The following is a 27,811-nucleotide window of genomic DNA, read 5'->3' on the forward strand; positions in this document are numbered from 1 at the left end:
ATAGGAGTTGAATGGGTTATCAGACTGTCTCCATCTTCTGTCTAGAGTCTGTTTCAGAGTCACTGCAGGAAAATAACAATTATTTCCCCTTAATCCTCAAAGAAGTGAGGCCTACACTGAGAATACATATTAAAGAAGAATCAAGCTGGAAGTACGTCATCTGTGTGCTTTGGCAGCAGGTGACTACCAGCTGATAAAACATGAACATCCTGTTTCTACGAAATTTGCCTCTTAGGCGATGAGTTTGACCAGTGGTCATAAAGCGGATGAGAGTGGGAGGAAAACGGACAATTCCTCTAGCTGTGTTTCATTTTTGATAAAAAAGACGGTGACGTGTTTTTGAAGAAAACAAACTGCAGATTACTCAGCGGAAGTTTGAAGTCTGCACAAACCAGACTGGAATTTAATATTTTAAATATATGTAATTTCCCAAGGCTTAAACAGTATAATTTCTTCCTCCATTAGATATTTCAACAACAGAATTATTGTGGATTATGTAGTTATTTTTCCCTACTGTTCCTCTCTTTTAGGGATAAAGGTGGGGAATTACAGCACCAGTGGGCAGTTTATGTTTACTCATTATGTCAACAATTTTAGGCACTTTGAATAAATGCATGTTGCACCTCAACCACATGTTTTCTTAGAAATTAACAAACTTCAGGAATAATTGTAGCTTTACATTTCACTGCTGTTTTTGGAAAAAAATTGTAGATAAACTGGTTGGTTTCCAAGCATGGATGAGGCATATAAACCAGGTCTAACAATGTTCACAAGGGTGTTTAGCATAAAATCGGTAGGAAACCAGTTATGATATGTTTGGGATTGTTTTTCATCTGTCTAAGGTAACTGTTTTCATATTTTACCCATCCACCTGTTGAGGGGTAGTTATTTTCTCTATCAGCACCTCTGACAATCCGGCTGACAATGTGTTTGGCTTTGAATTTTACTCAAGCCCAAACACATAAATTTTAGAGAACTCGCTTCTTTTTTTGTTTGCACCTTCTCACTTTGTGTAATTTAAATTTTCCTCACTGTGGAGATATGGTTATTGACACATTTCCCATCAGTTTCCAGTTCAAGGTAGGATTGAACTTTGGTGGATTCTTGATTGCTCCAGTACACAATTTGACAGTGATCTGAAAACAAACTAGTTTTAAAATAGATAAAGCAGACTAACAATAAGCTTCTGGGTTGCCTTCCCAAATATCTAACATCGACCATATTGAAAATATGTCAACTTGCTTAAAGTTTGAAGACAACCAAATGATCAGTTATACCTAAAACAAAATGTATACATTCTTCTTGATTGGGTGCAATGATTACACAATATGCAACTTAAATCATTTTTAATTTCCAGAATTGGATTTACAATTATGAATTCACTGTTGATTAGATAATATAAAAATACAACAAAACTTTAACTTCCAAAAATGTAAATTCATTGCACCTGAGTTTACACAATGCTGAATGTATTTTGCTCAATTGTGTGTGAACATGCTTAAATTTTCAAATGTCAGTATATTTATGGATGGTTATGAATGTTTGTGAGCAACAGATGACTCCAGAATCTCCTCTGGATTATTATCACTTAACCAAACTTAGTTTTGGAGCCAACAAAAATTCTGTCTGGGTATTAGACCAACTGTTTCTCTTTAACATTATTTAATTATTTTATGCCATTTTCTGCAGAAAAAAAATCCATTTGCCAAATGTTTTCATTGTTCTATTGCAGATAAGCACAGCAATCCAGGGAGTGGATAAAATAATGGGTCAGCTCATGAATGGCCTCAAGCAAATTGACCTGCACCGCTGTCTCAACATCATTGTTGTTGCTGATCATGGTAACTCAGAACATACTGCACAAAAAGATGTATTGAACTTTATTTCAGATGAACATTACTCTTTAGTGCCTGTGTACCCAGTCAGTGTTTTGAGCCAGAGAAATATTTTGTCTGTAGTTGTAAATTTTCTCTCTCTGAGGAACACTAAAGAGAAATCACAGTTGAGTCACGAATCTGCCAAACTTCTAAGGAAACATAATTCCACTGCATTTCTTTTGTTTGAATGCAACCTTCATTCAGTCAAGATGCTTTTTCTTTCTTTTTCCTTTGGTTCTGCTCCCCTCCAAGTTGCACGATGAAGGAACCAAAAGTCTGAAAATATCAAAATGTCTGACAAGTCAAGAGCTATTTCATTTGTTTCTTTCTTTAGTTGTTTATTTTAATCAGACAGTTTTTGGATTAAAACTCTCCTCTTTTCCATGTGTATCTGAGGCTGTGCCTCCAGTTTCTGCAAGTTGTCAAAGCACAAACACATAAATATGACCATATTAAGAAAACTGCTAAAGCTGTTTTCCTACCAAATAAAACCCTGTGTATTCATATTAAGTGCTCAGGAGATACAAACAAACCTTGAAGATGATAAATGCAGACAGCCTGGCGTCCTGCCTGTGTGTTCATGTGGCTGGAGTACAGTCTGTCTCCAAGTTATCAGCTTACTAATGGATAAGTGCTCGTCATTATATATCACCCTTTAATGTACTGCAGTTGTGTCAATCCAACTCACATGACATTGTTAACTGGATTTCTGTGCTACATAGCGGTGAGAAGCTCTTGTTTGGAAGGTTGGGTTCTGGAAAAAACCGGAGCAGAAAACCTCAATCTTATGTTCCTTCAGCCTTTAACACTAAATGCAATTTATTACCCTTTATGTTAAAAAAGTGCATACAGAAAATAGTAGATTCATTAAAATATTATTTTATTTCAACAATAATATTAAAAGCAGAAACTAATATGACATAGAGTCTAGGCAAGAGATGTCTGAAGTTATCTGTAGATCAGCACTAGATAAAGACAAGGAAAGCAACAGTTGTAGTTCATTTCCTGGAAGTCTCTGTGATGGCTGTGGGGAGTCTGACTCCAGAGCAATCTCCCTGCAAAACTCATAATCTGCTTCTCAAAATCTTGAGGCTCCACTTATCCCTGTTGCTTGTGAGTTTTTTTTCCGACAACATTTTGCTGAATTTTGGATCAACATGCTTAGATCCAAGCTTTGTGAAGAGCCAGCTTTTTTTTTTATTTATTGTTTTTAGCAATGTCGTATTGGAGTTCACCTTTTTAAGAGGGTGACAATGAGAGAGTGTTGAGCAACAGTCAAATCAACAGTATTTCAATTGATTATGTAGTATAACCTGTCATGTCTGTATTAATATATTTTTTTTATTTGGCCTTCTGTAATGTTGTAATATTCTGAGAACTAGCGTTTGAGTTATTAAAATTTATAGAAATAGGCAGTTAAAATATATCAATGTGTGTAATGAATCCAGGTGATTGTGTTTCACCTTTTGACTCTTAGGTTTTTAAAATAAATTAACCTTTAAGTTACACTTATTTTTTAGATGCAATGTGTTCTAGTTTTTAGCACATATCAGTAGTTCTGTGATGCACTTTATTGCAAGAGTCCAATGCTTTGCAGGTATGGAGGAGATCAGCTGTGACAGAAGGGAGGTGATGAAGGAGCTGGTGGGAGATATCAGTAATTATTTTGTGAACGAGGGGCCATTTGGACGCATCAGAGCCAGGAATGAAGACTTTGTGTGTAAGTAGATGTGTTTCTGTAATAGAGATCATTGGAACATGCTTTAGGCCTTGCTCATCACAATTACTGAGTAGGTATCAGTGCAGGAAGAACAATGATGTTTATCTCTCACTTTGTGGAAAAAGTGTGGGCCTGTTTGGGTTTCAGAGGGAGGAAACCACAAAATTATCTCGACTTTGATGAATTATATTCAACCTCTAAACAGTTGCACAATGCATCTGAGCAACAAAGAAATCCATTCAAGAGCATGGATGTAACAGATATGATATAATCTGTCAACGACCTTGATAGCTCCATTATTTACAATCACGAAATGATACACTCTGAGCGCTCTTCTCACGAAATTCAGTTTTGGTTCATTCTTCTTCATGGAACACTCCGAAACATCATCAGTGACCCCTCAAACCCCCACCATGGATTGTTCTCCCTGCTGCCCTCTGGAAAGAGGTTCCGCAGCATCCGGTGCAGGAACACCAGGTTCCGAAACAGCTTTTTCCCACTTGCCATCAGACTGCTGAACTCTTAACTGGACTGCACTTAAAATCTGGTCTCCACTTTATACCTTGCACATGTACAGAGCTAAATAACTTATATTTTACTGTCATTTCTGCACTTTATATTCTATATTTATATTCATATTTTATACTGTATTTTATTTTATTCTGGAGTAACCTCACAACATTGAAAGCTCAAAACACTGTCCTGAGCCGTATGCAACGAAATTTCGTTCTGTATACACCCTGTGCATGCAAAATGACAATAAAGTCAGTCTAAGTCTAAGTCTAAGTCTATCATTTATGTCAAGAGGAAGACTGATAGCATACAGTTAGACATGACAATAAAAGCCCACACATTCGTGATGTTTCGTCAAGGGTAGAGAAATATCTGCTGTAAATGGAAACGAGACTCCCTCTAAGTGTACACATTGCAACTAATTTTAGGTTTTCTTGTGGACCATAAACTGATTGCAATGAATTCTAGAGAAAAGAAAAAGATATTATAGTAACACAAGATTAGACTTTAAGCATAATCCACAGTACGCCTTTAGAATTAACATTACATTATTCTCATGAAAACTAAATAGTAGTAGTAGTAGTGTAAAGTTGAGTTTTAGGTCATAACCTAGCTCTGGATATATAGTCAATAAGGATGTTGATTACAAATATACTAGCCCAGAAACACACGTAATTCATAGATTTTTGCATGGAATTTGACTCCAAATTATTTGTTCATGTAATATAACTAACAAATTTTGAAGAAAATCTCTCTTGGCAAGCTGAAATACCTGGGCACAATGCAACTTAACACAATATTGACTGATGTTTGCAAAGCAGCCAATCCAGAAGCACCATCATTTTACTTGCTGCTGATTGGTTGCACCCCAAAGAGTGGAGATAAGGAGCACCATTGACATTAATACCTGTGGTACTATGCGCATCAAGCATTTTGGTGTTTGAACAATTAAAATAGGCAGTTATAAATGTTTTGGGAAGGGGTCTGAAGTATTTGCAGATTTCACGTGTCTCTGACTGTAAGATTTTTACACAGCTGGTTATCATAGTCAATTTTTAAAACAATTCCCTAGAATCTCAATTTGTTTCTTTTTTTAAAATCATTTTTAAGATCACACACAGATGGCATGTGCAAATAGTTCAGTTTTAAAATTATTTAATTTTTACTAAAGGAGAATGTTATCCACACAAACCTGGCTCCATGCAACCCCCCGCCCCCCCCCCCAAAAAAACACTCTATTGTGGTAATAATGGTAATGTGCAACAAATTAAAATTACAGCATGAAAAACTACAACTAGTGGTAAAATATTATGATGCTTATTGTACAGATTGGCTCCTAATGCAGTTAAATGTAATTGGAAGTTTGTTATTCAGCGTATGAATAATTCTGAAATGACTAACATGTTTCTTCCTTAACAGTGGACTCTGCTGGACTTGTTGCTAATATGAGTGTAAGTATTTACATCAACAATACTCTGAATAATTACTGTATACATGGGTGGAGAAAAGTATTACTTTTCTGACAGATTAGTTTAGGACTTTAAGGTTTACATTTAAATGCAAACATTTTTTAAAATTACCTCCCATGCGTAAAGCGTAAAGTTACGTTTTAAGAAATTAGCAGATGATATCTATTTAAAAAGTGATATTTATTATAAAATCAGTATTTTTGCTTTTGGTAATTTAAGTGCAAGAAGCCGGACCAGAAGATCACACCGTACTTGAAGTCCAACCTACCAAAGCGGCTCCACTACGCTAACAGTCGACGTATTGAAGATGTCACTGTCCTTGTGGAGCCAAAATGGCAGTTTGAGAGGTATTCATTGATTACTTGCAATTAGTGTATACTGACTGCAATAAACAATTTTGGCTTACATTTTTGTGTAGAAATCCATCTTATGTCAAAATCTTCTGTCATGTGTTTATTTTTCTTTTCTTTTTACATTTTCAACTACGTATCACTTAAGATGTTTCTGACCCTCGTTAAGAACAAATAATCAAAAGGGATTTTCTTTCACGTTCAGTTCGTTTGAAATCTAAAGAAATTGTTATTTACCTACCAGCAGGAGGCTTTGATTGTTAAATAAAATAAATCAACTGACCTAAAAGAATGAACAACAAAATAATGTGCAAATTATAAAAGCGTCACAATTAGAAAAGAATAGAATTTACTTTATTGATATTACATTTTTAAATCTGATATTTAAGCATTTTTGCATACTTAAATTATTATTATATTATTATTATCATCATTATTTATTTTTCAAAATATAGCTCCTATACATTATATTGTATTTACATGTATAAATGGATAGAGAAAGTTAAAGAAGGGCCATCTCTGTGTACAAAGCCATCAAAATCAGACAGATTCACCAAAGAGCAGACAAATAATGCTCTTTGGTGAAGAGCAGACATAAAAGAAGACATTTATAACAGTTCTCATGTCAAGAGAGCCTTTAGTTTTCATAACTGTGGAACCATTTTAACATATTTTTATCATAGTATTATTCATTCAGGAAATTATTCATCCCTTGAAAAAGAGCACAATTTCTCCTGATAATCAAAGAAAGACTGGAAGGCAATGATTAAACAAGCAGCTATTTGGTCTTGTTATTTTGTGGTTATTACCATAGCTTGATTCTTGCAATACTATTGAGATTTAGTCACTGCTTCACGTAGCTGTTGATTTTTCTACCTAATGCATGACTGGAAGCAGAAATGTAAAAAGATATTTTTTTTCCCCCACAGATTTTCAGAATCACTTTCATTCTGCTCAGGTGGGAATCATGGCTATGACAACGATGTTGCGAGCATGCATGTACGTAAAGAGTTATCCTCCATTTTGGAAATCTGCCCAACTGACTTACAATTCATAGCAAATACAAAAGAACTGACTTTTTTCTTTTTTTACAGGCAATGTTTCTCAGCTACGGACCAAAGTTTCAGCAAAACACCACGATTGAACCCTTTGCTAACATTGAACTCTACAACTTAATGTGTGGTGAGTGTTTTATGTCTGAAAGAAAAAATGTGATCAATAAAATTAAACCCAAATGTTAACTCTAAATCTAAAATTTAAACAGTTATTGTAAAAATTATTGTCTTGAAAAGCTAAGAAACACTAAAGAATTTTTTTCCACATTCCCAGACGTGCTAGAGATCTCTCCATATGACAACAACGGGACACATGGCAGCATGAATCATGTTCTTAGGAAGACATTTTACAACCCAACTCACCCTGCGGAACAAAGTGAGCCAACTCAGTGCCCATTCATCAGTCTAACTCCTGAAGATGCCCTGGGATGCAAATGCCCAGACATGGTGAGTATCATTTCATGGTTTCATGTTATAAAAATTACTCACTGTTAGTCTAGGGTGAGAGGAAAGAACAGATTTCTCTTCATTTTTGAAAAACTAAAAACAAAGCAATATTTAACTGTTCAAAAGTAAATTCACTTTACGCCAAATCAAAATGTTTCATTAGCAAACAACAATTAGCAGATTAAAGAAATTGTGGCATCATTTTAATCTTAAAAATGATTAAAGTTTTTAATCATTTTTTAAGATGATTAAAAATGTCTTCTGTTTTTGTGCTCTTACTTATCTGATGCGACCTGCATGGTTAGATATGTAGTCTCACAAATCGCTGCTACAATGAGTGGCAGTTTGGTTTTAATTTTATTTACTGATTTTTTTTTTTCAGACTAAAATAATCCAAACTGTAAGACAGATGCCAAAAACACTATTTGGAAAAACAGTATAGATTTCTTTTATTTTTGAATCTGTATAGAATCTAAATCAACCCACGGTGACGTTGCTTTTAAACAAATAAATAAATTTAAAAAGTGTGTTTCATTTCTGAGGTCTTTAAGCTGGTCTCTGTAATCGTCACACCAGGAAGTTCTTTTGACCAGAATGCACCCTGCATTCTGCACCCAGGGAAGAGAGACTGGCGACAGGTCTCACTCTCATGAAGTAAATGGAGAAAATGTGATGCACCTTTAGGTAAAGTTCCCAGTGTACATTGTTCTTTTTAAATGAACAATGTTATGAACTACTTATTTTGGAGAAGCGGAACTTGTCGTTCCTTCAGAGGGTTTTGCGGCACAGCAACCCCGCTGCTATCCACAGCTATGCAGAGGTCTCCCTCTCCCTGTGGAGAACAAACACACTCACTAAAAGCTGTGTTATGGATTTTGCGTTAAATGAATGAACTTCAACAGCTGTGCATTCCATGCGACCCTCCACGGAAATTCGGCACCCTGCATACGACAGTGGAGAGAGGCACGGTGGAAGCGTCAAGTGAGCCCTGCTGTCGTAAACGCGCATTGTTTCCCAGGAGTTGTAGTTTCAAGCTGCGGGGGTGGGCGGGTGCGTCAGGCCCGTCTTGTTTTGTCCCGGTTTCTGTCTTCTGCCTCCGTCCGTGCGACCAGGAGTTTATGTCCTGAACGTTTTAGCTTTGCTGATCTGTTTCACACCTGATCGGCCAGGGCGCATCCACATCTCAGGTAATTGTTCTTGTGCAAACGTTTTTAAAAAGTAAAAACCATGCAATATGGATGTCCAATAACGAAGACCATAAATAAAAAAATATAGAAATCACACACATTAAAAACAACTTAATAGAAAATATCCACTTCCAGTCCCTTCACTTCAAACACATAAAATCTCACCAAGTATTTTTGTGTAGTTTCGAATGCAAATGTCTTATGCTTTTGAAAAAAGACAAAACTAACTTTCAAGTAACTTTTCAGAAAACTGTAGGAGCTTGTTATAAGTCAATAGTTTCTTAATACTGATTTTAAAAGGCAATAGTTCCACTGGCAGATTCTTTCAAATTTAGTAAAAACATTTTCCCACCATATAAGTGAAATAATCTGCCAGTGGAACTCAAACTTTTTCATCAATATCGAGGAGATATTTACTTAAAACAAGATCTTATAACTATATCCTACTAAAAAGTAACTTGTAAATTAGTCGTGTCTTGTTTCAAGTGTATGAAGATATTCATACCAGAAAAGAGACAAAAAAACTTATTTTTACAGTGTGGTGATTCTTACCCCCAAGTAAAATCCAGTACAGTCAACATAGAAGTCCACAAATTAGTGGGCACTAATTATACTAAAATGACACTAATTACACAAAACAATAATTTGTATCAAATGCTTTGTGAAGGAAACATCTGAACATATTCTATCATAAAGGAAAAGAACACAAAAGTTGAAAGCAGGAGTAGGTTAGAAAACAATATCTCAAGCTTTGCAAATCTCTCAGAAGTAGAAAATCATCTGAAAATAGACAATGAAGTAAATGCAAACTTATTCATCAATGATGAATCATTACATCATTTTTCATTACATCAGTTTTCCTGATGCATGGAAAACTATACAATCAGCCTTTTCAGACGTTTACCTGAGTCATGAAGCACATGACTATGGTAACAGGACCAAACAAACATAGGAGTGTGAGCCTTGACCAGAAAAAGAAAGTCTACATGTTCCAGACTGTGGGTCAAGATGTAATAATGCTTGCCTCGCAAGTTTCCAAACACACCTTAAAATGTTATGAATTTCTTCCACATCTTTCTTCATCTCTCAAACCTGACATAAACCCAGTTCATGTCTCTCAGGGTAATAGGTCTACTGTATTATTTCATATTCCAATATTGTACATTTTTCATGCAGACTGTTGCTCCATTCTGTCCTATTTTGAAGGTCTTCTTCTGAATCCTGAGGTCCTTGAATGAACATGTCTTTGAAAAACAACATGTGTACAACATTACAGCAGTAATCTGTTAAAACATCAGTATATAGTAAAATAAAATAGAAACTATTTTGAGAAAGCTCTGCCAAGTTTGGATGGAACTAAATCCAGGTTTTGTGGGAGTCTTTTGATAATGGTTGCATGGAAGCTCTGGAATATTTAACATATAATGAAACCCAATTACCCAAGGCAGTCTCACCAGTTCCATTGAAATTTATGCACATTACGTGTAATTTCCCACCATTTGAGTTTAACATTTTTTTCTCCTTTTTATTCAAATGACTGAAAATACACCTACAACTTCCAGCACCTAAAATGAGTGTGATACTTTTAAGATGACAAACTCTTTTTCTGGAAACAGCTGGCAGTGGAATAAATAAACCCTCAGTAATACAGTAGCTATTTTATTTGTGGACAGTTAGTCATATCTGAATGAATCTTGGCTCAGAAACAGTGCTTTTATAGAGAACAGCTGGAAATCATATGGTTCACAACTGGATATAACTGAAAAGAAGGAAAATCATTTTGGAATACCTTCTGTCTTTCATCATTGCCAAAACAGCTGGCTCATCAAAACCTCAGTGCTTCCATTTTACATTATGCAATTCACTCTGTAAGCAGTATTGACTTTATTAGTCAAATTTAGCACAATAAAATGAGAATATGTATAACTGTCCTGCAAACATACAGCTGTCTTATCTCTGAACATCTTCAGCTTGTGTTCTTTGTGTTGTGAAAACATTGCATTTCTTTCTGTAATAGTTGTCAAATCATTTACATTGTGCTGTAACAGAGATGTTTAAAACTTAACTAACTTCATCCTGTTTCCATTTGTAGACTGAGCATGAACTTAACAGCCGTTTGAACTTGACTTTAGAGGAAAGTAAGTGGCTTTGACAAGTCTTTGTTCAATCAATTATGTAAATATTCAAATTAAGCACTTAGTATGTATCTAATAAATAAGTACTCCATGTATTATTATTATTATTATTATTATTATTGCATATCTAGGAACTAGGAATTTTCCAACTTGCACAAAATGCTGCCAGATTAAATTAGCTGATGAGTCATTAAGCAATCAACAGCTTTTCTGTCTAAACATTTGGTTTACCAGGCAAATAATCATAGGATTTGCATCTGCCCTCTTTTAGAATCTGCTTCAGAAAGGAAGCACATGATGTTTGGTCGTCCCCAAATGCTGCAGCCTGACAGCAGTTATTGCATCCTCCACCAAGAAGGATTCATCAGCGGCTACAGCCATGAAGTCCTCATGCCTCTCTGGAGCTCATTCACCATCGACAAACCTGTGAGTGTTTTGGTGAGCATGGAAAGTGGCAGAAAAGACACAATTTAATAAATACTGCAGTTTTAAAGGTTCAAACCCAGTGCATGCTTAATTTAAACTAAATCTCATCTGGATGCCTAACCTGCTTTAAAAAAACATCTTATTTATTAAGCAGCTTTTATCAAGACACTGTTTCAGGACATTTCTGCTGACTTGACATAGATGTGATCATTTCATTCTTATGTGATTCATATTTAGGAGTCAAAACAAGCTTATATATATTGCTGAGCTGAATAAATTATTGAAGAAAAAGCTGTGCAACTACCACCCTCCCTCAAACTGACCATGGGGAGGAGAGGAAATTCTGTAAGTCTCAAGGCTGTGAAACCTCACACGTTTAAAAAGTTCTTGAGTTCAGACCACTTGAGCCCAGACTTCAGACCACCTAGGAACAAGAAATTTTACCCACTTTATTATTTTACCACTAAAAGATTTACAGTCATTTGATGTTTTTTAATCACCATTTTATGTTTATTTTCTTAGGAATTGTGTACCTGTAAAGTCTCCTGTTTTGGCCGGGAAACTACCATATTTTACCCCTCTGTCTCAGTGTGCGTCCATCTCCCATATTAGCATTTTCCCCAAAATTACCCATCCTCATATCCTTCTCCTCACTAGCGGATGGATAAATAATTCCATTATTCTCAAGTCCAAAATTTGACTATTATTAAAAGCATTAATTCAAGGGTAAACTATTGATTTGAACTTGTTTTTGGGTTTGATTTGTTTAAATGACTAAAGCATAACTTTTCCCTTTCTTTAGACCAACTTGGACCCATTACCACCAGTAATATCCAACTGTTTGAGGGCTGATGTGAGATTGCCAGAACACCAGAGCCCCAGATGTGATCAGTTTGAAGCTGCTATCCATTTGACCCATGCCTTCCTGTACCCACCTAGTATGTATAAAAAACTATTAGAAAAAAAGCTGACTGTGCTTCATTACATATAAGGCACACTATGAAAACCACTGTCAAAAACCATTATATATTTTACTTCCACAACTCTCACAGGGCCAAATACCTAGTAGTCATTAGTGCCTGCTTAGAATACCTTAAGGATGAAATAGCTTAATTAGTGGTTTTTGAGCATTTTCAACCCAGTAGGAGTTGACATCTTAAACCTTCAGCCCTCAATTAGCTGCACTGGTCTGGCACACAATTTGGAAAATTTAAAATTCCCATCATGGTGAATGAATAATTATAGAAAAATTAACCAATTAGGATAAAGAGCTGTTGTGAGGATTTACGTTTCTGTCCGTTTTTTTTTTTTTTTGTTAATTTCATTCCCCATCTTTGTGTCTTTTTTCATCTGTGTATTTATACTCACCTGTGTCTGTGTTTCCCTGTCGATCCTAGTTGTTATTGTATCCTTTAGTCATGTGACTTCCCAGTGCTAACAGTGTGTTTGAGTTCCTAGCCTCATCATTCACTTGTGCTGCCAGGATTTTCTGTTCTCCTTCAAGCTTATCATTAAAATTGTCATTTCTCACAACAACCTGGGTGAACCGCCGTCAATCCTCACCTCCAAGCCACCATTTCATGACAGCTGTAATGTTCAACATTAGATATGAAACATTAGAAGCAAAGTGATTGCTTATTTTTATGTTTTTACAGATCTGAATATAACCGTGCAACAGCAGTACGATGCCTTAATAATGAGCAATGTTGCCCCGATGTACCCTGCATTTAAGAGTAAGTCTGGGTTTATCTCTTCTAAGCCAGAAATAACAGATTTTCTTCTAAAAGCATTATATTAAGTTAGTTTTTACTCTACACGTCAAAGTCTACAAAACCTTGTTAAATTGACAGGGTTTGGTGATTATAAAAAATTAAAAAAGAAAGTATTTCTCAATTTTTTCTGCCTTTAATCTGACAATTATAGTGAAAGCCGTAATTCTCCACTTGTGAAAATAAGTCTGTTGGCTTCTTGGTACTCAGAAAGTAATTTTGAGTCAAAAAGGTTGGATAGGATATGATGAAAAAAAGAAAAGCTGACCTTAGTTTGTGATTGAGGGCAGGTATGAACTAAAGAACAATTTTCGTCCCCAATCAAACTGAGTCTACCAAATTATCATGTGTGAAAACACCCTAATTAATCTCGGCTCATTTTTTACCTCACAAAACCCAGGCAATTGACAAAAGACTTTATATCCACTTTACTTGCGTTTATTTGAACATGTTCTTTTTTTCTCAGGGATTTGGGATTACCTCCACAACACTTTGCTAAAGAAATATGCTTCCATATACAATGGCATTAATGTGGTGACTGGACCAGTCTTTGATTACAATTATGATGGCCGATATGACACTACAGAGCAGATACAGCAGTAAGTGTCATTTCTGTAATTGGGTGTATCATCTTAAATCAGTTTTAAAGCTGTACTAAACTGAAAACCCCTGCATTTTGTCTTATTTTTTATTGCAATGACATATTTGTAAAACATGTCTCATTTACTTGAAAATGATTAAATAAAATAAATTGATTTGGGGAACAGAATGTTCTAAATGCAGACGAAAATGCACTTTTATATTGGACTGTTTGTCATGAAACCAGCTAGCTGTGACGTCATGGGTTTGATCAGATGAAATGTGGTATGCATTCACACGGATGGGAATTATGCTGGCCTTGAACAACATGAGAGTCCTTTTGAAATGATTCTGGTGTTTTCTTTAATGTTTACAGCTAAATATGACCAAAGAATCTGTAGTATGTCTTATGTAGATACAATCACATTCTATTTTTTTCATTTCCATCAGTACTGAGGTAACTGTTTAAGTAAATCAGTCTTAGCAATCTTGTTTGTGCTGGATTTGGTATCTAATTACATGCTCATCAACAAGTTTCTCTAAATCTGTGGTAAGTATCATATAACCCCTAGGAGGCCTTAAAAGGATGCTCTGATTAACTTGAATTTGATCAGTAATATGATTCAAGATGAACTGGAAGAACCTTTCTGGCTGTGAATCTCTATGAAACCAAAGAAGTGGTTGGTGTAATAGCTGAATATTTTTCTGTGTGACTCTAGGTTTGTACCTGGGACCAACATATCTATTCCCACACATTACTTTGTGGTGTTAACAAGCTGCAAGAATGCAGGAGAGCCAGTGAGCGCTTGTGGTGGGGAACTCCAGACTGTGTCTTTCCTCCTTCCCCACAGAGCTGACAACGAGGAAAGATGCAAAGTAAGACTAAATCCAGTGTTCAGTGGTCCAAAAATGCATGTAGAGGCCTGAAACTTTTGCATGTCTCTTGTCCCACACACTTGAATTTAACAGTGAAACTGCTGCACAAGCATGCAGTCAAGTTCTACAGAACTCTGCCAATGAGCTTATATTGAAGCCAGGTGTGCTGAAGCAGTGAGACATCTAAAATTGCAGTCTGGCCCTTGAGGACATATCACTGCTTTAACTACATATTCACTGTATTCTGGTTTCCTTTCTGTTTGCAGGCTTCTTTAGTCTAAAAGCACCCACTGGGCCAGACAAGGAAACCAGAACTTTATTGCTATCCATTTAGATGTTTAACTAAACCGTGAAAGCAAAAGTCAACAAACAAAACCCCAAAACAAAAAAATGTGCACAAGCTGTTACTTGGTAAAACACCTTAGGTGAAAATGCTTCCCATTGGTCCTAAACAAAGAGTCGTCTTGCCACGTTGTGTAATGTTGTTTTTACTGAATGCTGAAACTGCGGAGGAGGAAAGATGACAAAGAAATAACAGCAATGTCACATGCTAACTTAGAGGGAGTACATTGTTTTCAAAGACATAACATTTGACTCTGGCTTTCCTCGTTTTGAATAAGCAAAAATCAAAGTGAGCTTTTTGTTGAATTCTGATCCTGGTTTCATTGTCTAGATGTTGCCATCATTTCTGCTATGTTTTTCAATTCGCACCTGAATACCAACTTTTTTGTAAAAAACAGAATTAGATTTTTTTTTTAAATAGAAAAATAGAGAGTGGGACAACGACACAACACATTAACATGCAGCCTCTTCCGAATTTCCACTGACAACTTAACTGTGTTTAACTAAGGTGCACCTCAATCATAAGTTATTGAGGTGCAATAAGCATCTGGCATAGATTTAGGTCAATATTTGACCATTCTTCTCAGCAGAATTGTAAAATTCATTTGAATTAATTGGTTGCCTGGATTGAGGTTGGAATCTTGGTAAGGCCATTCCAAAAGGTTGGTATTTTTTTGTGTGTTTGGGATTACTATCTATTGATAGTAATGCCAATTTTTATTTGTATTTCAACCCAATTAGGAAGCCTAGTTTGAGAATGATTCCATCCACTTCATGTAATGCTCTAATATTACTGTCAGTGAAATAAGTTAAGCAGTGTTCTGATGTTTGAAAACTTCACATTGACTTCATCAATTTTTATCTTATCAAACCAGTAAAATAACAAAAATGTATTAAAATCAAATAAAATTTGATTTGATTTGATATACAATAGCTTTGAGCCAAGGTTGGTCTTAAATGTAAAAAATAATGTCCTTTTAACTAAAGGTGGCATTTGGGCCAGTTAGTAGTTTGGCAAAACAGATATTGATCCTAAATACATACTGAAACTAGTTTTTGAGAGGAAACAAGATGACATTCACATTTTAAAAGCATAGATGAGGTATATAAAGTTGTGGTATGTCCCAGGAAACATGTTTGAATGAGTTCTAGTATTTCTTATAAGGGTGATGAAATATCCAGGGAGGAATGATCCCAGAAGCTTGATGGTGGCTTAAGCATTAAAGGTGGAGGGGCGTGCTGTGGTGGCGCAGGGGGTTAGCACGCCCCACGTTTGGAGGCCTTAGTCGGACGTCGAGGGTTCGACAACCTTTGCCGCATGTCTTCCCCCCTCTCCTCACCCTCCTTCCTGTCTGCCTACTGTAGAAAAAAATACGAGCCACTAGCGCCGCAAAAACTCTTCGGAGAAAAAAATGGAAAAAAATAAAAATTAAAAAAAATAATTAAAGGTGGAAGGTGGAGCTTGCTATGGGACAAATAAATAACCAAACATTATTAAGGTATATCTAGATATTTGAGCCTGTATGTACAATTTATAGGTCTTTTCTTTACCACGTAAAAAATAGATTAAATTAATCATTAAAAGTCAACAACTAATATGACACATTTTGTCATAATGAGTTAATGTACACCTCTGAATAGGACTGTCAACCTGTTTGGTTTTATTCATCCCCTTTTCCTTGTATTAACAGAGCACAGAAGATGAATCCTTGTGGGTGGAAGATCACATCTGGTTTCACCAGTCAAGGGTCAGAGATGTTGAGTGGATCACAGGACTGGACTTTTACTCAGCCAGTAGTCGACCAGTTCCAGAACTGCTGATGATGAAGACGCGTCCCACAGCTGCAATTAAAAGAAAACAGTGACCAGTTAAATCAGAAACACACAAAAACATGTAGACGAACGTTTTAATGTCAGCTGTTAACTAAAAGTACTTATCCAAGTAACTTTATTTATTTAACTTTCAGTTTTTTAATTTATTTAATCTTATGTCAAAGTCACTGCTATGTTTCGAGAATCTGTTTTCGAGTACAATACAGAATGATTTAAGTCAGGTAACATGGGCCAGCAAGCTCTACACAGACATTGTAATGTACCATTCCTGTAAAACCAGCCATTTTGGAACATTTGCTCCATGGGAAGTGACTGTACACACTGGTTACTTTTACAGAACCGTTGTCTGGATTTTCTTTCTTTTCTGCTTGTGTCTTTTTATAGCTAGTCAAATAAACATTAGCTTACGCGCTACTGACTATCTAAAGGATATTCTAAAGGAAACAATTACTGGCCTTTTTGTAAGATGGCAGGAAAAGTGTCATTCTTCAAGGTAAGATAAATCTATCTAACCTTCAATTTCAGCTTTGTTTAACAAAATGAACGCACTGAGAGTAATTCTTTGGCAAAATAAAATTTAACAACTCATTATTTCTCTCCTTTTGTGTTTCAGATTGTTTACTATGACACCTGATTTATGTTTAAATGCCACACTGGTAAACAAGTCACATCACTTGTGCAGCATACATTATTCCCCCCTCATTTCTTCAAACAGTCAAATATGAAGCTCCAGTATATTACTGAGAAATGTCAAAATAATGAGCTTTCACATTTCTTTTAAAGCTTTTTAAATGTAAAATCAGCTGTTCGATGTAAAATCACTTATCTCGCCATACGTGTCTTAAGTCATTGACATCCTTGATCATTTATGCTAGATAATCGGTTCTTCTGGAGGAGAATCTGCTTTGGCATCAAGAGATGTGGCTCCCATTACAAATTCTGTTTGAGCTCCTATCATCTGGAGGGAAAAATTACATTATTTGTCGAAGCACAATTTTGTTTTACATAGTTGCTGTGGCAAATATTCAGCCTTAACACCAAAAGGTTTGTTGGCAAAATATACAAACCAGCACCTTTTTCAATAATGGAAAAGAACATGAACAATGTAACTCCTCACAACCAATTGTACAAGTAGTTTTACCCTATTAAATGCAAAATGCCTCTTTTAACGACTGTCAAAATGATTTAACATCTTTCTATTAACAATAAACCTTTTTATTTAACAGGTTAGTTTTGCACATAATACGTTTTGCGTCTCATTATAATGACATTTGTATCTTATTAACACGAAAAATATGTTCTTGTGTCATGGGGCTGAAATTAGAAAGGTCATAAAGTTAAACAGCCACACCTCACAGGATGCTTGGATGTCGAGTTTGAAGAAAAAGACTTAGAGGGAGCCCCTTTAGGAAGTCGTAAACTGTCAGAAGAACACATTTTTAAAATTTGTTATGACAAATGTTCTCGTTATAATGAAATACAAAACTTTCCAAAGACATCTGATCTGTTTCTTACTCATTTTGCTGTTTGTGGGCTCAATGTTGGCACCAAAACGTAACCGAGAGAATCCGGTTAAAGGATTTTCAAAATAAAAGATCTTACAGACTCAAATAATACATAAAATGGAAATATTTAATTATTTCTTGCGTTGCCCGGTACCAATTAGTCCACGGACCGGGGGTTGGGGACCACCGCTCTATACCATAGGATAATACCATAATGACATCTCTGTGTTATTGTAACTAATAATAACTTGTGTCATTGTGACTGCTGATCCATGTTTATGTGATTATGTTTATTGAGATCACCATTATGAGGCTGACCCTATCATGGGTTAATGGTGGCAATAGGTTTTCAGGGCCTGGCAGTGTTAGTCTGTTTGTTTTTTGCCACTGATGACATTTTATATGTTGGATAGAAAGTTTCATGAGTGGACCTTGTTCCTTACAATTGCTGTTTCACTTAGATGGCTTGAGACAATTTTAATTGGTGTCTTTATGGGTGCACTTCAAGGACAATCTTCTTTCTGCCTATTTTTATTAAGGTTAAATGTGTGGAATACATTACTCCCTCATAAGCTGTGGATCTCTGCAGTTTCTCCAGAGTTATCTTGGAGCTCTTGAATACGTCTCTGAATAAGGCTCACTACTTTTCCATGTGAATTTGCGTGGACTGCCATGTCTTGGTAAATTTCCACTTGTGTCATTCTCTTTTCATTTTTACATGATGAAATTACATGATGTGCTCTTTGACAAGTTCAGAACCAGTTATAAGAATTTTACAACCTTTTTTTCACTACCACTCATTCATCAAACCTCTCCAGCTTTAAAAAAGCTGTTTATTTATACTCAGATTCAACAACTTACTCGAGAGGTAAATTGTTGAATGCCACCCCCACAAGATACTGCCCTGAGCAGTTGCCCATGTCATCCATATCACAAACCGCCATCGAGTGCTCCAAATTTTTCCATTTTTTTGTGATAACAATTTTCATATCTTTTGCAGTCATACACTATTTTTGTGCTAATCAGTTGGAAAAAATATCAATTCCAATTTGAAGTTTGGGACTGTCATGTGATAAAAGATGGAAAAGTTCAGCAGGTATTAATACTCTTGCTTAGTGCCTTGGCAGGTTTATATTTGCACAACTGGCTGCCTTCCAGTCTTTGATGTTGCTTTTAAATAGTTTTTGCAATAAATTATTAAATGTCAACCATTATACGCAATGGTCCTTTTTCTTTGACCCCCAACTAACTAACAGTTGGAGGCTATATCCAACTTATTTGTTCATTAAATCTTTTTTAGTTGTGTTTTCTTGTGCTCTGAAAGCGTTTAATACCCTATGAAAGGAGTGAGTTCTGAATATTTTTCAGATGATTTACTAGTTTGTTTCACGCAAATGCAAATAATTTCTGTAAAACGCACAAAGTAATTCCAATTGCAAATGATAAGTGACTACACAGAAATTCTAAAAGCATACACAGCACTAACTAATGTCGGAAAGGATGTAGGTCATAGTGAATTCGTTTTGGGGAAGAGAGCTGAGTTGCAGGTGTCTGAGATGTTGATTTAATCAAAACTGTGGAGCAGATGATCATTAACAATCAATAATTACAGAAATATAATTTAAAAAAAGACAAAGCGTAACCAGAGGTGGTGAGAGGAATGAATCCACATACAATCTGCCCGGATGACAGTGTTTACCTCAACAGATGTCTTTTTTTAGAGCCTTTATGCTCACTGAAACTGAAACATGTGACATCGTCTATGTGTGTTGCATGGTGGAATTCGGGAAGTAGAGCACATTTTAAGGTGGAGGCCAGAAATAATTACATAACTTAAGATTAGTTCTTTTCTTTTTTTTTTTTAGTACCTGAAAGCAAACGTCTCTGCCTGCCATGAACTATTCATGTTGCAACATGAAATTATTTTTGTGGATTCTATCTTTGGTATTTAGTGCATTAGTAATAACATCAACACATCAATATAATAAAGTTATTTCCTGCCCAGTGCATATGCATATTGAAAAAAATCCCAGAAAAGTCATTGATCAGTAATCAATGACTTTTCCATTAGCTCTTTGTGAGGGGATGGATTTTTGTTGGCAAAAATCCGTGTGTGTTTCTAGTTTAGTTCTTCCTGTGTGTCTTGTCTATGCCTTGATTGTCCCAGGAAGTCTCCTGTTTTCCCTGATTACTCTCTTGTATATTTAACCCCACCTGTGTCAGCAGCTCCCTATTGGATCCTTGTCATTAGTCGTGTGAAGTCCCTGTGCCTACCTGTGTCTCCGAACTTTATCACCATTAAAATTGTCATTTTGCACTTCATTTTGGGTCTGACCACGTCCATCCTCATCACAAACACCACAACATTCAAAACCTTGGTTTTCCATAAAGAAAAGAAAATAATTCAGAGAAAATGCACTATTTCAGTGAAACCCTTTTTACAAAGACTGAGCAAAGACAGCATCAATGGGAAAGTTCCAAGATGAAAACCGCTGTTGACCAAAGAGAACACAAGGACTCATAATTTGACAAAAAGATCTTGATGGTCCCCAGAACGTTTGGCAAAATATTCAGTCCATTAATCAGACAAAAGTAAAACTTCTCAGAAGTTGTACACTCCATTACAACAGGAAAATAATGAACAACCTCTAAGAAAGACAACTTCAAACTGATGGGGTGGTAATTAACAGAATCTTGAATTATGCTCACTAGCATTAATAGATGAAGAAATTGCCCCAGCTTTCCCTGTTTTTGACCAAAAGGTCATTTGGGTCTTACACACGTAAATCCATCTCTGAATGGCTCCATAAAACAATATGAAAGTTTTGTAATGGCCAAGTCAAAGTCTGGACTCTAAATATCTGTGCTGTGCCATTACTTTTTCATACAGTCTGTTGGCGTTGGACAGCGTTTTTTCCTTTGTCAGATGTGTAAAACTCAAGGTTCACTCTAGAGAGGGACAGAACAAGAACAACCATTAATCATCATGAATGATGTATGTGAGAATGTGGCTGTTCTTATTTAGTGTTTATTTTTTTTTGTTTTTTTTGCCAGTTGTTGATTCTTGCGTTGTGTGTGAATTGTGAGACAGTTATTTTTTGTTTTTGGGCATGTGCACTGACTGATGGCACCTTTTGAATTTCGTTGTTCTTGTGACAATGACAATAAAGATGTATCTTATCTTATCTTATCTTATCTTATCTTATCTTATCTTATCTTATCTACAAGGTAATAGTTGTGTGCTTAACCCTCCTGTTATGTTGCGAGTCAAACTGACCCGTTATAAAGTTTAAAAAATTTTTTTTTAATAGTTGGAACTATTTTTTCTGCATGAAACTTGCGTGAATTGACCCACGAACATTATTGCTGTACCTCAGAAACGAACAAAACAGGAGGGTTAAATATTATTTTATTATTCAAATAAAATAAGTTTTTATTTGTATCATGCCAAATTACTGAAGTGTAAAAGGATGTTAAGTGTTATTTTTTATTATTATTATTATTATTATTTGATTTCAGAGTTTATAGAATATCTACACTATTTGTTAAAATATTAATAGTAACTGCATTTGATCATATTTTCAAATGTATTTGTATTTATTGATACTCTCATTGAACAAAACAGTGGAGAAAATATTAAAATGAACAATCTTGACAATAGGGACAGTTTTGGTGGAGGTTAAACATCAATGGAATTTATCCTGACAACAATAAGTCAAAATTATTATAAGAAATTTATCAGAGTAAATAACAAATGAAATAATAAATGCCCACCCCTAGCCTGTAGCAATGAATTCAACTTAAACCAACATCTAAATCCCTGTTACTTTTAAAAACTAAACATTGCTTCTTTTAGCTGTAGCCTCCAATACGACTGTTCATGCTGTATAAGATGAATAAGCTCTTAGAAAGTATTTGACTCTGACTGATCCAGCTTAAAAAAAATCAATTCTAAAGTTATTTAATGAACTCATATATGAAACAATATGACAATATGTTTTTTATGCAACATGATAGATAACTCTTGGAGTTACCATGAGCTTTTACTTTTAAAAAGAAAAAGTAGAACCTTTTACTTTTTATTACAAAATACATCTAAACTTATATGAAGGATTTTGAATGAAGAAAAAACAGAAGTGCCAGGAACAGCTTGATAACAAATTCTAAATTCCTGAAAGCATCTCCCTACTGCCTTTTCCCTGAACTGGGTGGAAGCAGATACTCAGAGGGGGAAAAAAGATCCAGACAAACAAAACTCGAGTAATTGACTGGTGCAAATTCACTTTAGTGTCGACGTGAATCACCTGATGATGGTTTCAGTACATTATTAGGATGCTGTGCGTCACGTCGTCAGGCTAGATAAATAGGAGACCCAGGAGGGTCATCTCCACCGACAATCTTCATTATGGTAGGTGGAGACTGAATCTGAGAGGCTTGTCTCGCATGTTTTCTGTGAGCGATTCTAGAAAACAGGCGCACAAGGACAATTTACTACTTGATTATTATCATTCGAAAATCAGCTGAAATGTGTTTTGATCGTATTTCCCCATGCTATCCGTTTTGCTTAATTTTGCTTTTGATGTTTTGTTTCTTTCTTCCAGAATTATTTAACCCTCTCAACGGAGCTGCTCATCCTCCTCTCTGTGCGCTCCTGGCTGGTGCACGGCGCCACCTCCACGCTGACCTACAAAGTCACCGACCCGATCACCGGCAACCCTCTGCAGTGTGACCGCTGCCCGCCGGGAACATTTCTGCGCGCCAGCTGCTCCTCCATCAAAAAGAGCGAGTGCGTTCCGTGTCCACAGGACTCCTTCACGGAGCTCTGGAACTACATGGGGAGATGTTTACGCTGCGGAGTCTGCGGGCGGAACCAGGTGGTTAAGAAGGAGTGCACCGCAAACAGCGATTGTCAGTGCGAGTGTAAAGAGGGTTACTTCTACCATCAGGACTACGACATGTGCGTCCGACACAGCGAGTGTCCCTCTGGGCAGGGAGTGCTCACCAAAGGTACAGCCACCTCTGAGAATGTCCGAGTTCTCCTGCAAAATGTATGCAAATACAGGGCGGCCAGGTGGTTCCAATAATAATTTGGGGCAACAAAATACACTGACTGCGACAGACTGGCGACCTGTCCAGGGTGTACCCCGCCTCCCGCCTGGAACGTAGCTGGAGATAGGCACCAGCAACCCTCCCGACCCCATTAGGGACAAGGGTGCACAGAAAATGGATGGATGGATGGAAAATACACTGATTTCACTTTGTGGAGTTGCAAGCCAAATCAAACACAATATGTGTGAAAGAAACATGTTGAAGGCTGTTAATAGCAGTTGCAAGTGTGATATTTTTAAATTCCTATTTTGTTCATTTGAACAAGTGATCAATCTCTATGTTTTCAACTCTCAGCCACTGTTTCAAAGCGCAGCTAACCAGAAGAATATTTTAATTGATAGGGAGCTGGATTGCAGAACCATGCAGAACATAAAGCATGTCAAATTATTATTCAGGATTCCCACAATGGTGCAGATTTTACAGCTGTCGCCTTTGGCTGTTTATAGAAGGAGATTCCATTCTTCCTTCAATATATAAAGTAACTGAACTTAATGGTAAAATGAAGAATGAAAGTTTTCTTGTTCACATTGTGTGATGCTGCCTCACTGAGGCAAAGTATTGCAACTGCACTTCCAGTGTGCTTCTCTTATTCACAAACAAGGCAATGTGTGATCATTTTTCCTGAATTCTGTTAAAGGCTCTCTGTTTCATACTTATGGCCTCCTTAATTATTCATTTAAAGACATTTCCATTTCAAACACATGAGGTTTGATTAATGGAAATGCAAATGATAAATAAATTAATATTAATATTATAATGTAATAAACATATGTTTTGATACTGCTTAAACTATTTATTTGTAATAAACAGGGAAACAATGACTCATTTGCAGGTACAGCCGAGAGAGACACAGTGTGCAGCGTCTGCTCTGAAGACACCTTCTCTGACATTTCCTCCACCCATCATAACTGCACTCAGCACAAGAGCTGTAGCGATGCAGGGCTGCAGTTAGTGCTGAGAGGATCCTCCTGGCATGACAGTGTGTGTGCAAACTGTCAACAGCTCAAAGGTAAAACCAAAAGAAAAAAAAAAGGAAAAACAAAGTTTAAGCAGCAGGTGTTTTAACAATGACTGAATCAAGGAAAAGAAAATCTGACAGATCATTCACATGAAATTGACATTGATGTTTTATTAATATTGGAATTTCCATCTTGACTGTTTATCCGTTTTTAAGACTGTTCTCAGTGGAGCTATTTTTTTTTGCTATAAGTAGTTCTAACAACATGTTTCCTTTCAGATGGAGCTGAATACCTTAAAGAAATCATCCCATCTTTTTTCATTCACCACAAAATGAACATCAAACGGCTACGACGGATTGTACTCAGGCTCCCATCTGAGGACGGCAAGAAACCAAGAGAGTCCCTGGAGCTCAACTTCTCAGAACTCCATTCACGCATTTGCAGTTGGGTGTCATCCGCCACAGCGGCACAAATTCAGCAGCTTCCGGCCATAGTGAATAAAACAGGAGAAACTACTGCTAGTGAGAAACTACAGCACAAGCTCAACAGCATTGAAACACATCTGACAGAGCACTGTCATTCCAAGATCTACAGTAATGTTATCGAAAGTTAATCCACAGCAATTCGACCCAGAAATATGTACTGTACCACATGCAGGACGAAAAGATTCAAGGGGGCATGAAATTATGTGTTTAAAACAACAACCATCTCAATAGTTTTTGTTTAAAATTATTGGAGAAAAGCCAAGAAAATACATAAAAAGCAGAAAACTGAAGAGTTTAAGTATTTTAAAACAAACTGACACCCATTAACACTTTTCTGACTTACCCCATATGCTGGTTTAAATTTATACAAAGAACATTGAAGTAAATGAAGTACTTATAACTGTTCATCTGTGATTTTGTTCTTCATTTTGCTAATTTTGCTTCATTTGCTAATTAGTTTTGGATAATTGGTAAATTGCATCCGATGCATCCGTTTTAGTCATACTATATATTCATGGAATTAACTGGAAACAATTCACATTTAGAGAAATAAACGTTATAGAATGAATCGTTATGTAAAGATTAGAAGAATGATAAAATTACTAAGACAAAGCTGTCGGAATCAGAGATGTACTCTACCAAGCCATCTGCATAAAGAGACAATTGAAGTTCTAACACAAAACCCACAAACATAACCATCGAGAAGAAACTGTTCTTCAGAAATGTGATAGAACAGCATCTCTAATGTCTTAGTCTATAGAGGAAGTAGCAGCTTGAATAAGATAGAAATTCAAAAAATACTTACAGTCTTATATCAATACTGTAAGTTCCTCCTGCCATTGAGGATTTGAAAAACAAGCAACAAAAAATAAAAATAAAATAAAAACTGTTGCGCTTACAAACATTTATTAAACAAGATAAAATGAAAAATTGTTTACAAATTGCTGCATTTTGCACAAGTCTTACTTAGTTAACTTGCTGCTTCACATTGTTTAAAATATCTGTTTTGAATTGCATCTGTGGATGATGGTACCAAAGGGCATTAGAAGATGTTTCCTTCAGATAGATTTTCATTTCATTCAGCATTTTGCAGCTTGGCCACCTCTGTCAGTGTAGTAGCGCTGACAACAGAAAGTTTTAGATTCACAGAATGTTAAAAAGGAACAATATTTTATTGTTCCTTTTTTTCTCTTAACCAATCAGACCTTTCTTACCTCTACTTCTTCCTTATTGGGAAGATTTGCTTTTAAAGTGGAATTACACACCTGAAGCTGTATCAGTAAAAGTGGATAGGTAGGGCGTGCCGTGGTGGCGGAGGGGTGAACGCGACCCACATTCAGAGGCAACGTGGCCTCGACGCGGCTGTCGTGGGTTAGACTCCCGGACCCGACAACGTTTACCGCATGTCCTTCCCCCTTTCCTGTCAGCCTACTTTGAAAAAGGGACACTAGAGCCCACAAAAAGACCCCTTGCGGGATGATAAAAAACAAATAGAAAAAAAAAAGTGGGTAGGTAAATCAAATTTTTTTTTATCAATTGCTGTACCAACGTTCTTGTCAGTCAGAGATGTTTTACAGTTTCTTTTCATAAATTTCCAACATTTCTGCTTTTGGAGTGCACGGTTGATATTTATATTTTTATATATGTAGTTGTACATAATTGACAGCCATTTACTTTATCTAATTGTTCATGTTCTGGGTTATGGACTAGGAATGCTTGTAATGTAGTGTATGTTCCCCCATCTGCTTTGTTTCTCAACTTCACTATGCCAAAGCGCAGGGATCTGACCAAGAGTCAAGTTTTTTGTGTCATTTTTTTACTGAGGTACTTGTAAGCCAGGCAGATGTTTTACAGTTTATATTTGTGTATTTCCAACATTTCTGCTTTTTGCCTGTACAAGCTTGAGCTCTTTTGTGAGGTTAACATGGGATAGTTAAGTCATAGACATACTTGTCTTACTTTGCTCTACATTTCACTATTTCTTTAGAATATTGGTCTTTAACTTTCTTTAAATAATAAAACATAAGGAAAAGAGGTTGTTGTTTTTTTCTATGTCTTTCTTTCTATGTATGAAAAAACTGCAACTTAAACCCCAACATTTTGCAGTGATTATCCCTTTGGCAGCATGAAATATGGTAAGCAGCATCTGTGCTCCTTTTTCTATTGTATGTAAAAATGATCCTGATTTATGTTTTCTATTTATATGAAGGAGGTAAAATATGGAGTCAGTAGAACGTTTTGTTTTTCGTCAGTTACTTTTGCTTTGTATATACAATAAATATATTTTTGCACTTCTGATGCTGGAAATACCTGCTTTCAGTGGTACTTAAATACCTTACTATATATAATTATTGCTATTGACATATGGTATACTTTTAATTTGTTTAACCTTACCATGTTTTCTCCCAAAAAAGATGCTATCTTGTATGTTCTGTTGATTGTAATGTTAGTCAAAAATCCATAGCAATAATTGGAGTTGTTTAGTCTGTCATAAGATAAAGAGGGGTGTTCATTTTTCAAAGTCATATGTTCAATGTGATATTCATACATTGGTAAATAGAATTTCTAATAAAGTATTTAAGTTACAATCTAAATATTTAGTTAGCACGCTAAAGATCTAGCTCCAAACTACGTATATATTCAGGTTACAACTGAAACGGGTATGAAAAAGTACGTTACCCAAAAGCATTTTTCACTTAATAATAATAATAATACTGACATGAACAGTAATGTATATACAACTTACTATTTAAAACTATGGAATCATAGTTTATTTATAAAACTATAAATAAACTATAGTTTTAGATAGATTAGCATGTAAAAGTTATATTTATATGGATGAGGTAAAATGTGAAATCAATAAAACTTTTTATCAGGGACAGGGGATCATTATTTTTTATATTAATTATTTTTCTGGTGGAAGATCAACCTCCCAGTCTCAAGTCTTTTGTGTCCTTTAACTGTTTTTTAAAGGATAATTTATTGTTTAAACTACTTTTGTTTCTTGTATGGATCATTTTGAACCAAAAACATAATAATCAGATCTTTCAATATAGTCAAAAGCCTTTTTCATCTAAGTCAGGTGTGTCAAAGCAGGGAAACATCTAAAACATGCAGAGCAGTGTGCCTCGAGTACCAAGTAAAACGAAATACTTTTCCTGTGTCCCTGCAAAAA

General features: G+C 35.8%; 1 protein-coding gene across 3 annotated transcripts in view; it reads left to right on the plus strand.

Annotated features, from left to right (window-relative positions):
• LOC114155522 (venom phosphodiesterase 2) overlaps positions 1-25,041 on the plus strand; it is a 38,044-nt gene extending 13,003 nt beyond the window's left edge. The window contains exons 11-26 of one of the 3 annotated variants that reach the window (XM_028035442.1): positions 1,733-1,841; positions 3,475-3,597; positions 5,530-5,561; positions 5,799-5,926; positions 6,859-6,928; positions 7,024-7,111; positions 7,259-7,431; positions 10,711-10,756; positions 11,025-11,191; positions 11,982-12,117; positions 12,835-12,912; positions 13,415-13,547; positions 14,247-14,403; positions 22,685-23,090; positions 24,025-24,201; positions 24,430-25,041. In XM_028035442.1, coding sequence (XP_027891243.1) covers positions 1,733-1,841; positions 3,475-3,597; positions 5,530-5,561; positions 5,799-5,926; positions 6,859-6,928; positions 7,024-7,111; positions 7,259-7,431; positions 10,711-10,756; positions 11,025-11,191; positions 11,982-12,117; positions 12,835-12,912; positions 13,415-13,547; positions 14,247-14,403; positions 22,685-23,090; positions 24,025-24,201; positions 24,430-24,764 — 2,358 coding nt within the window. In that variant the 3' untranslated portion in view covers positions 24,765-25,041. Of the gene's footprint in view, positions 1-1,732; positions 1,842-3,474; positions 3,598-5,529; positions 5,562-5,798; positions 5,927-6,858; positions 6,929-7,023; positions 7,112-7,258; positions 7,432-10,710; positions 10,757-11,024; positions 11,192-11,981; positions 12,118-12,834; positions 12,913-13,414; positions 13,548-14,246; positions 14,404-16,436; positions 17,168-22,684; positions 23,091-24,024; positions 24,202-24,429 lie in introns of those variants that run through there. The other 2 variants (XM_028035440.1, XM_028035441.1) reach the window with 2 other exon arrangements.
• The last annotated feature ends 2,770 nt before the right edge of the window (positions 25,042-27,811 follow it).

This window comes from Xiphophorus couchianus, chromosome 13 (genome assembly GCF_001444195.1).
Source record: "Xiphophorus couchianus chromosome 13, X_couchianus-1.0, whole genome shotgun sequence".
Taxonomy (NCBI): domain Eukaryota; kingdom Metazoa; phylum Chordata; class Actinopteri; order Cyprinodontiformes; family Poeciliidae; genus Xiphophorus; species Xiphophorus couchianus.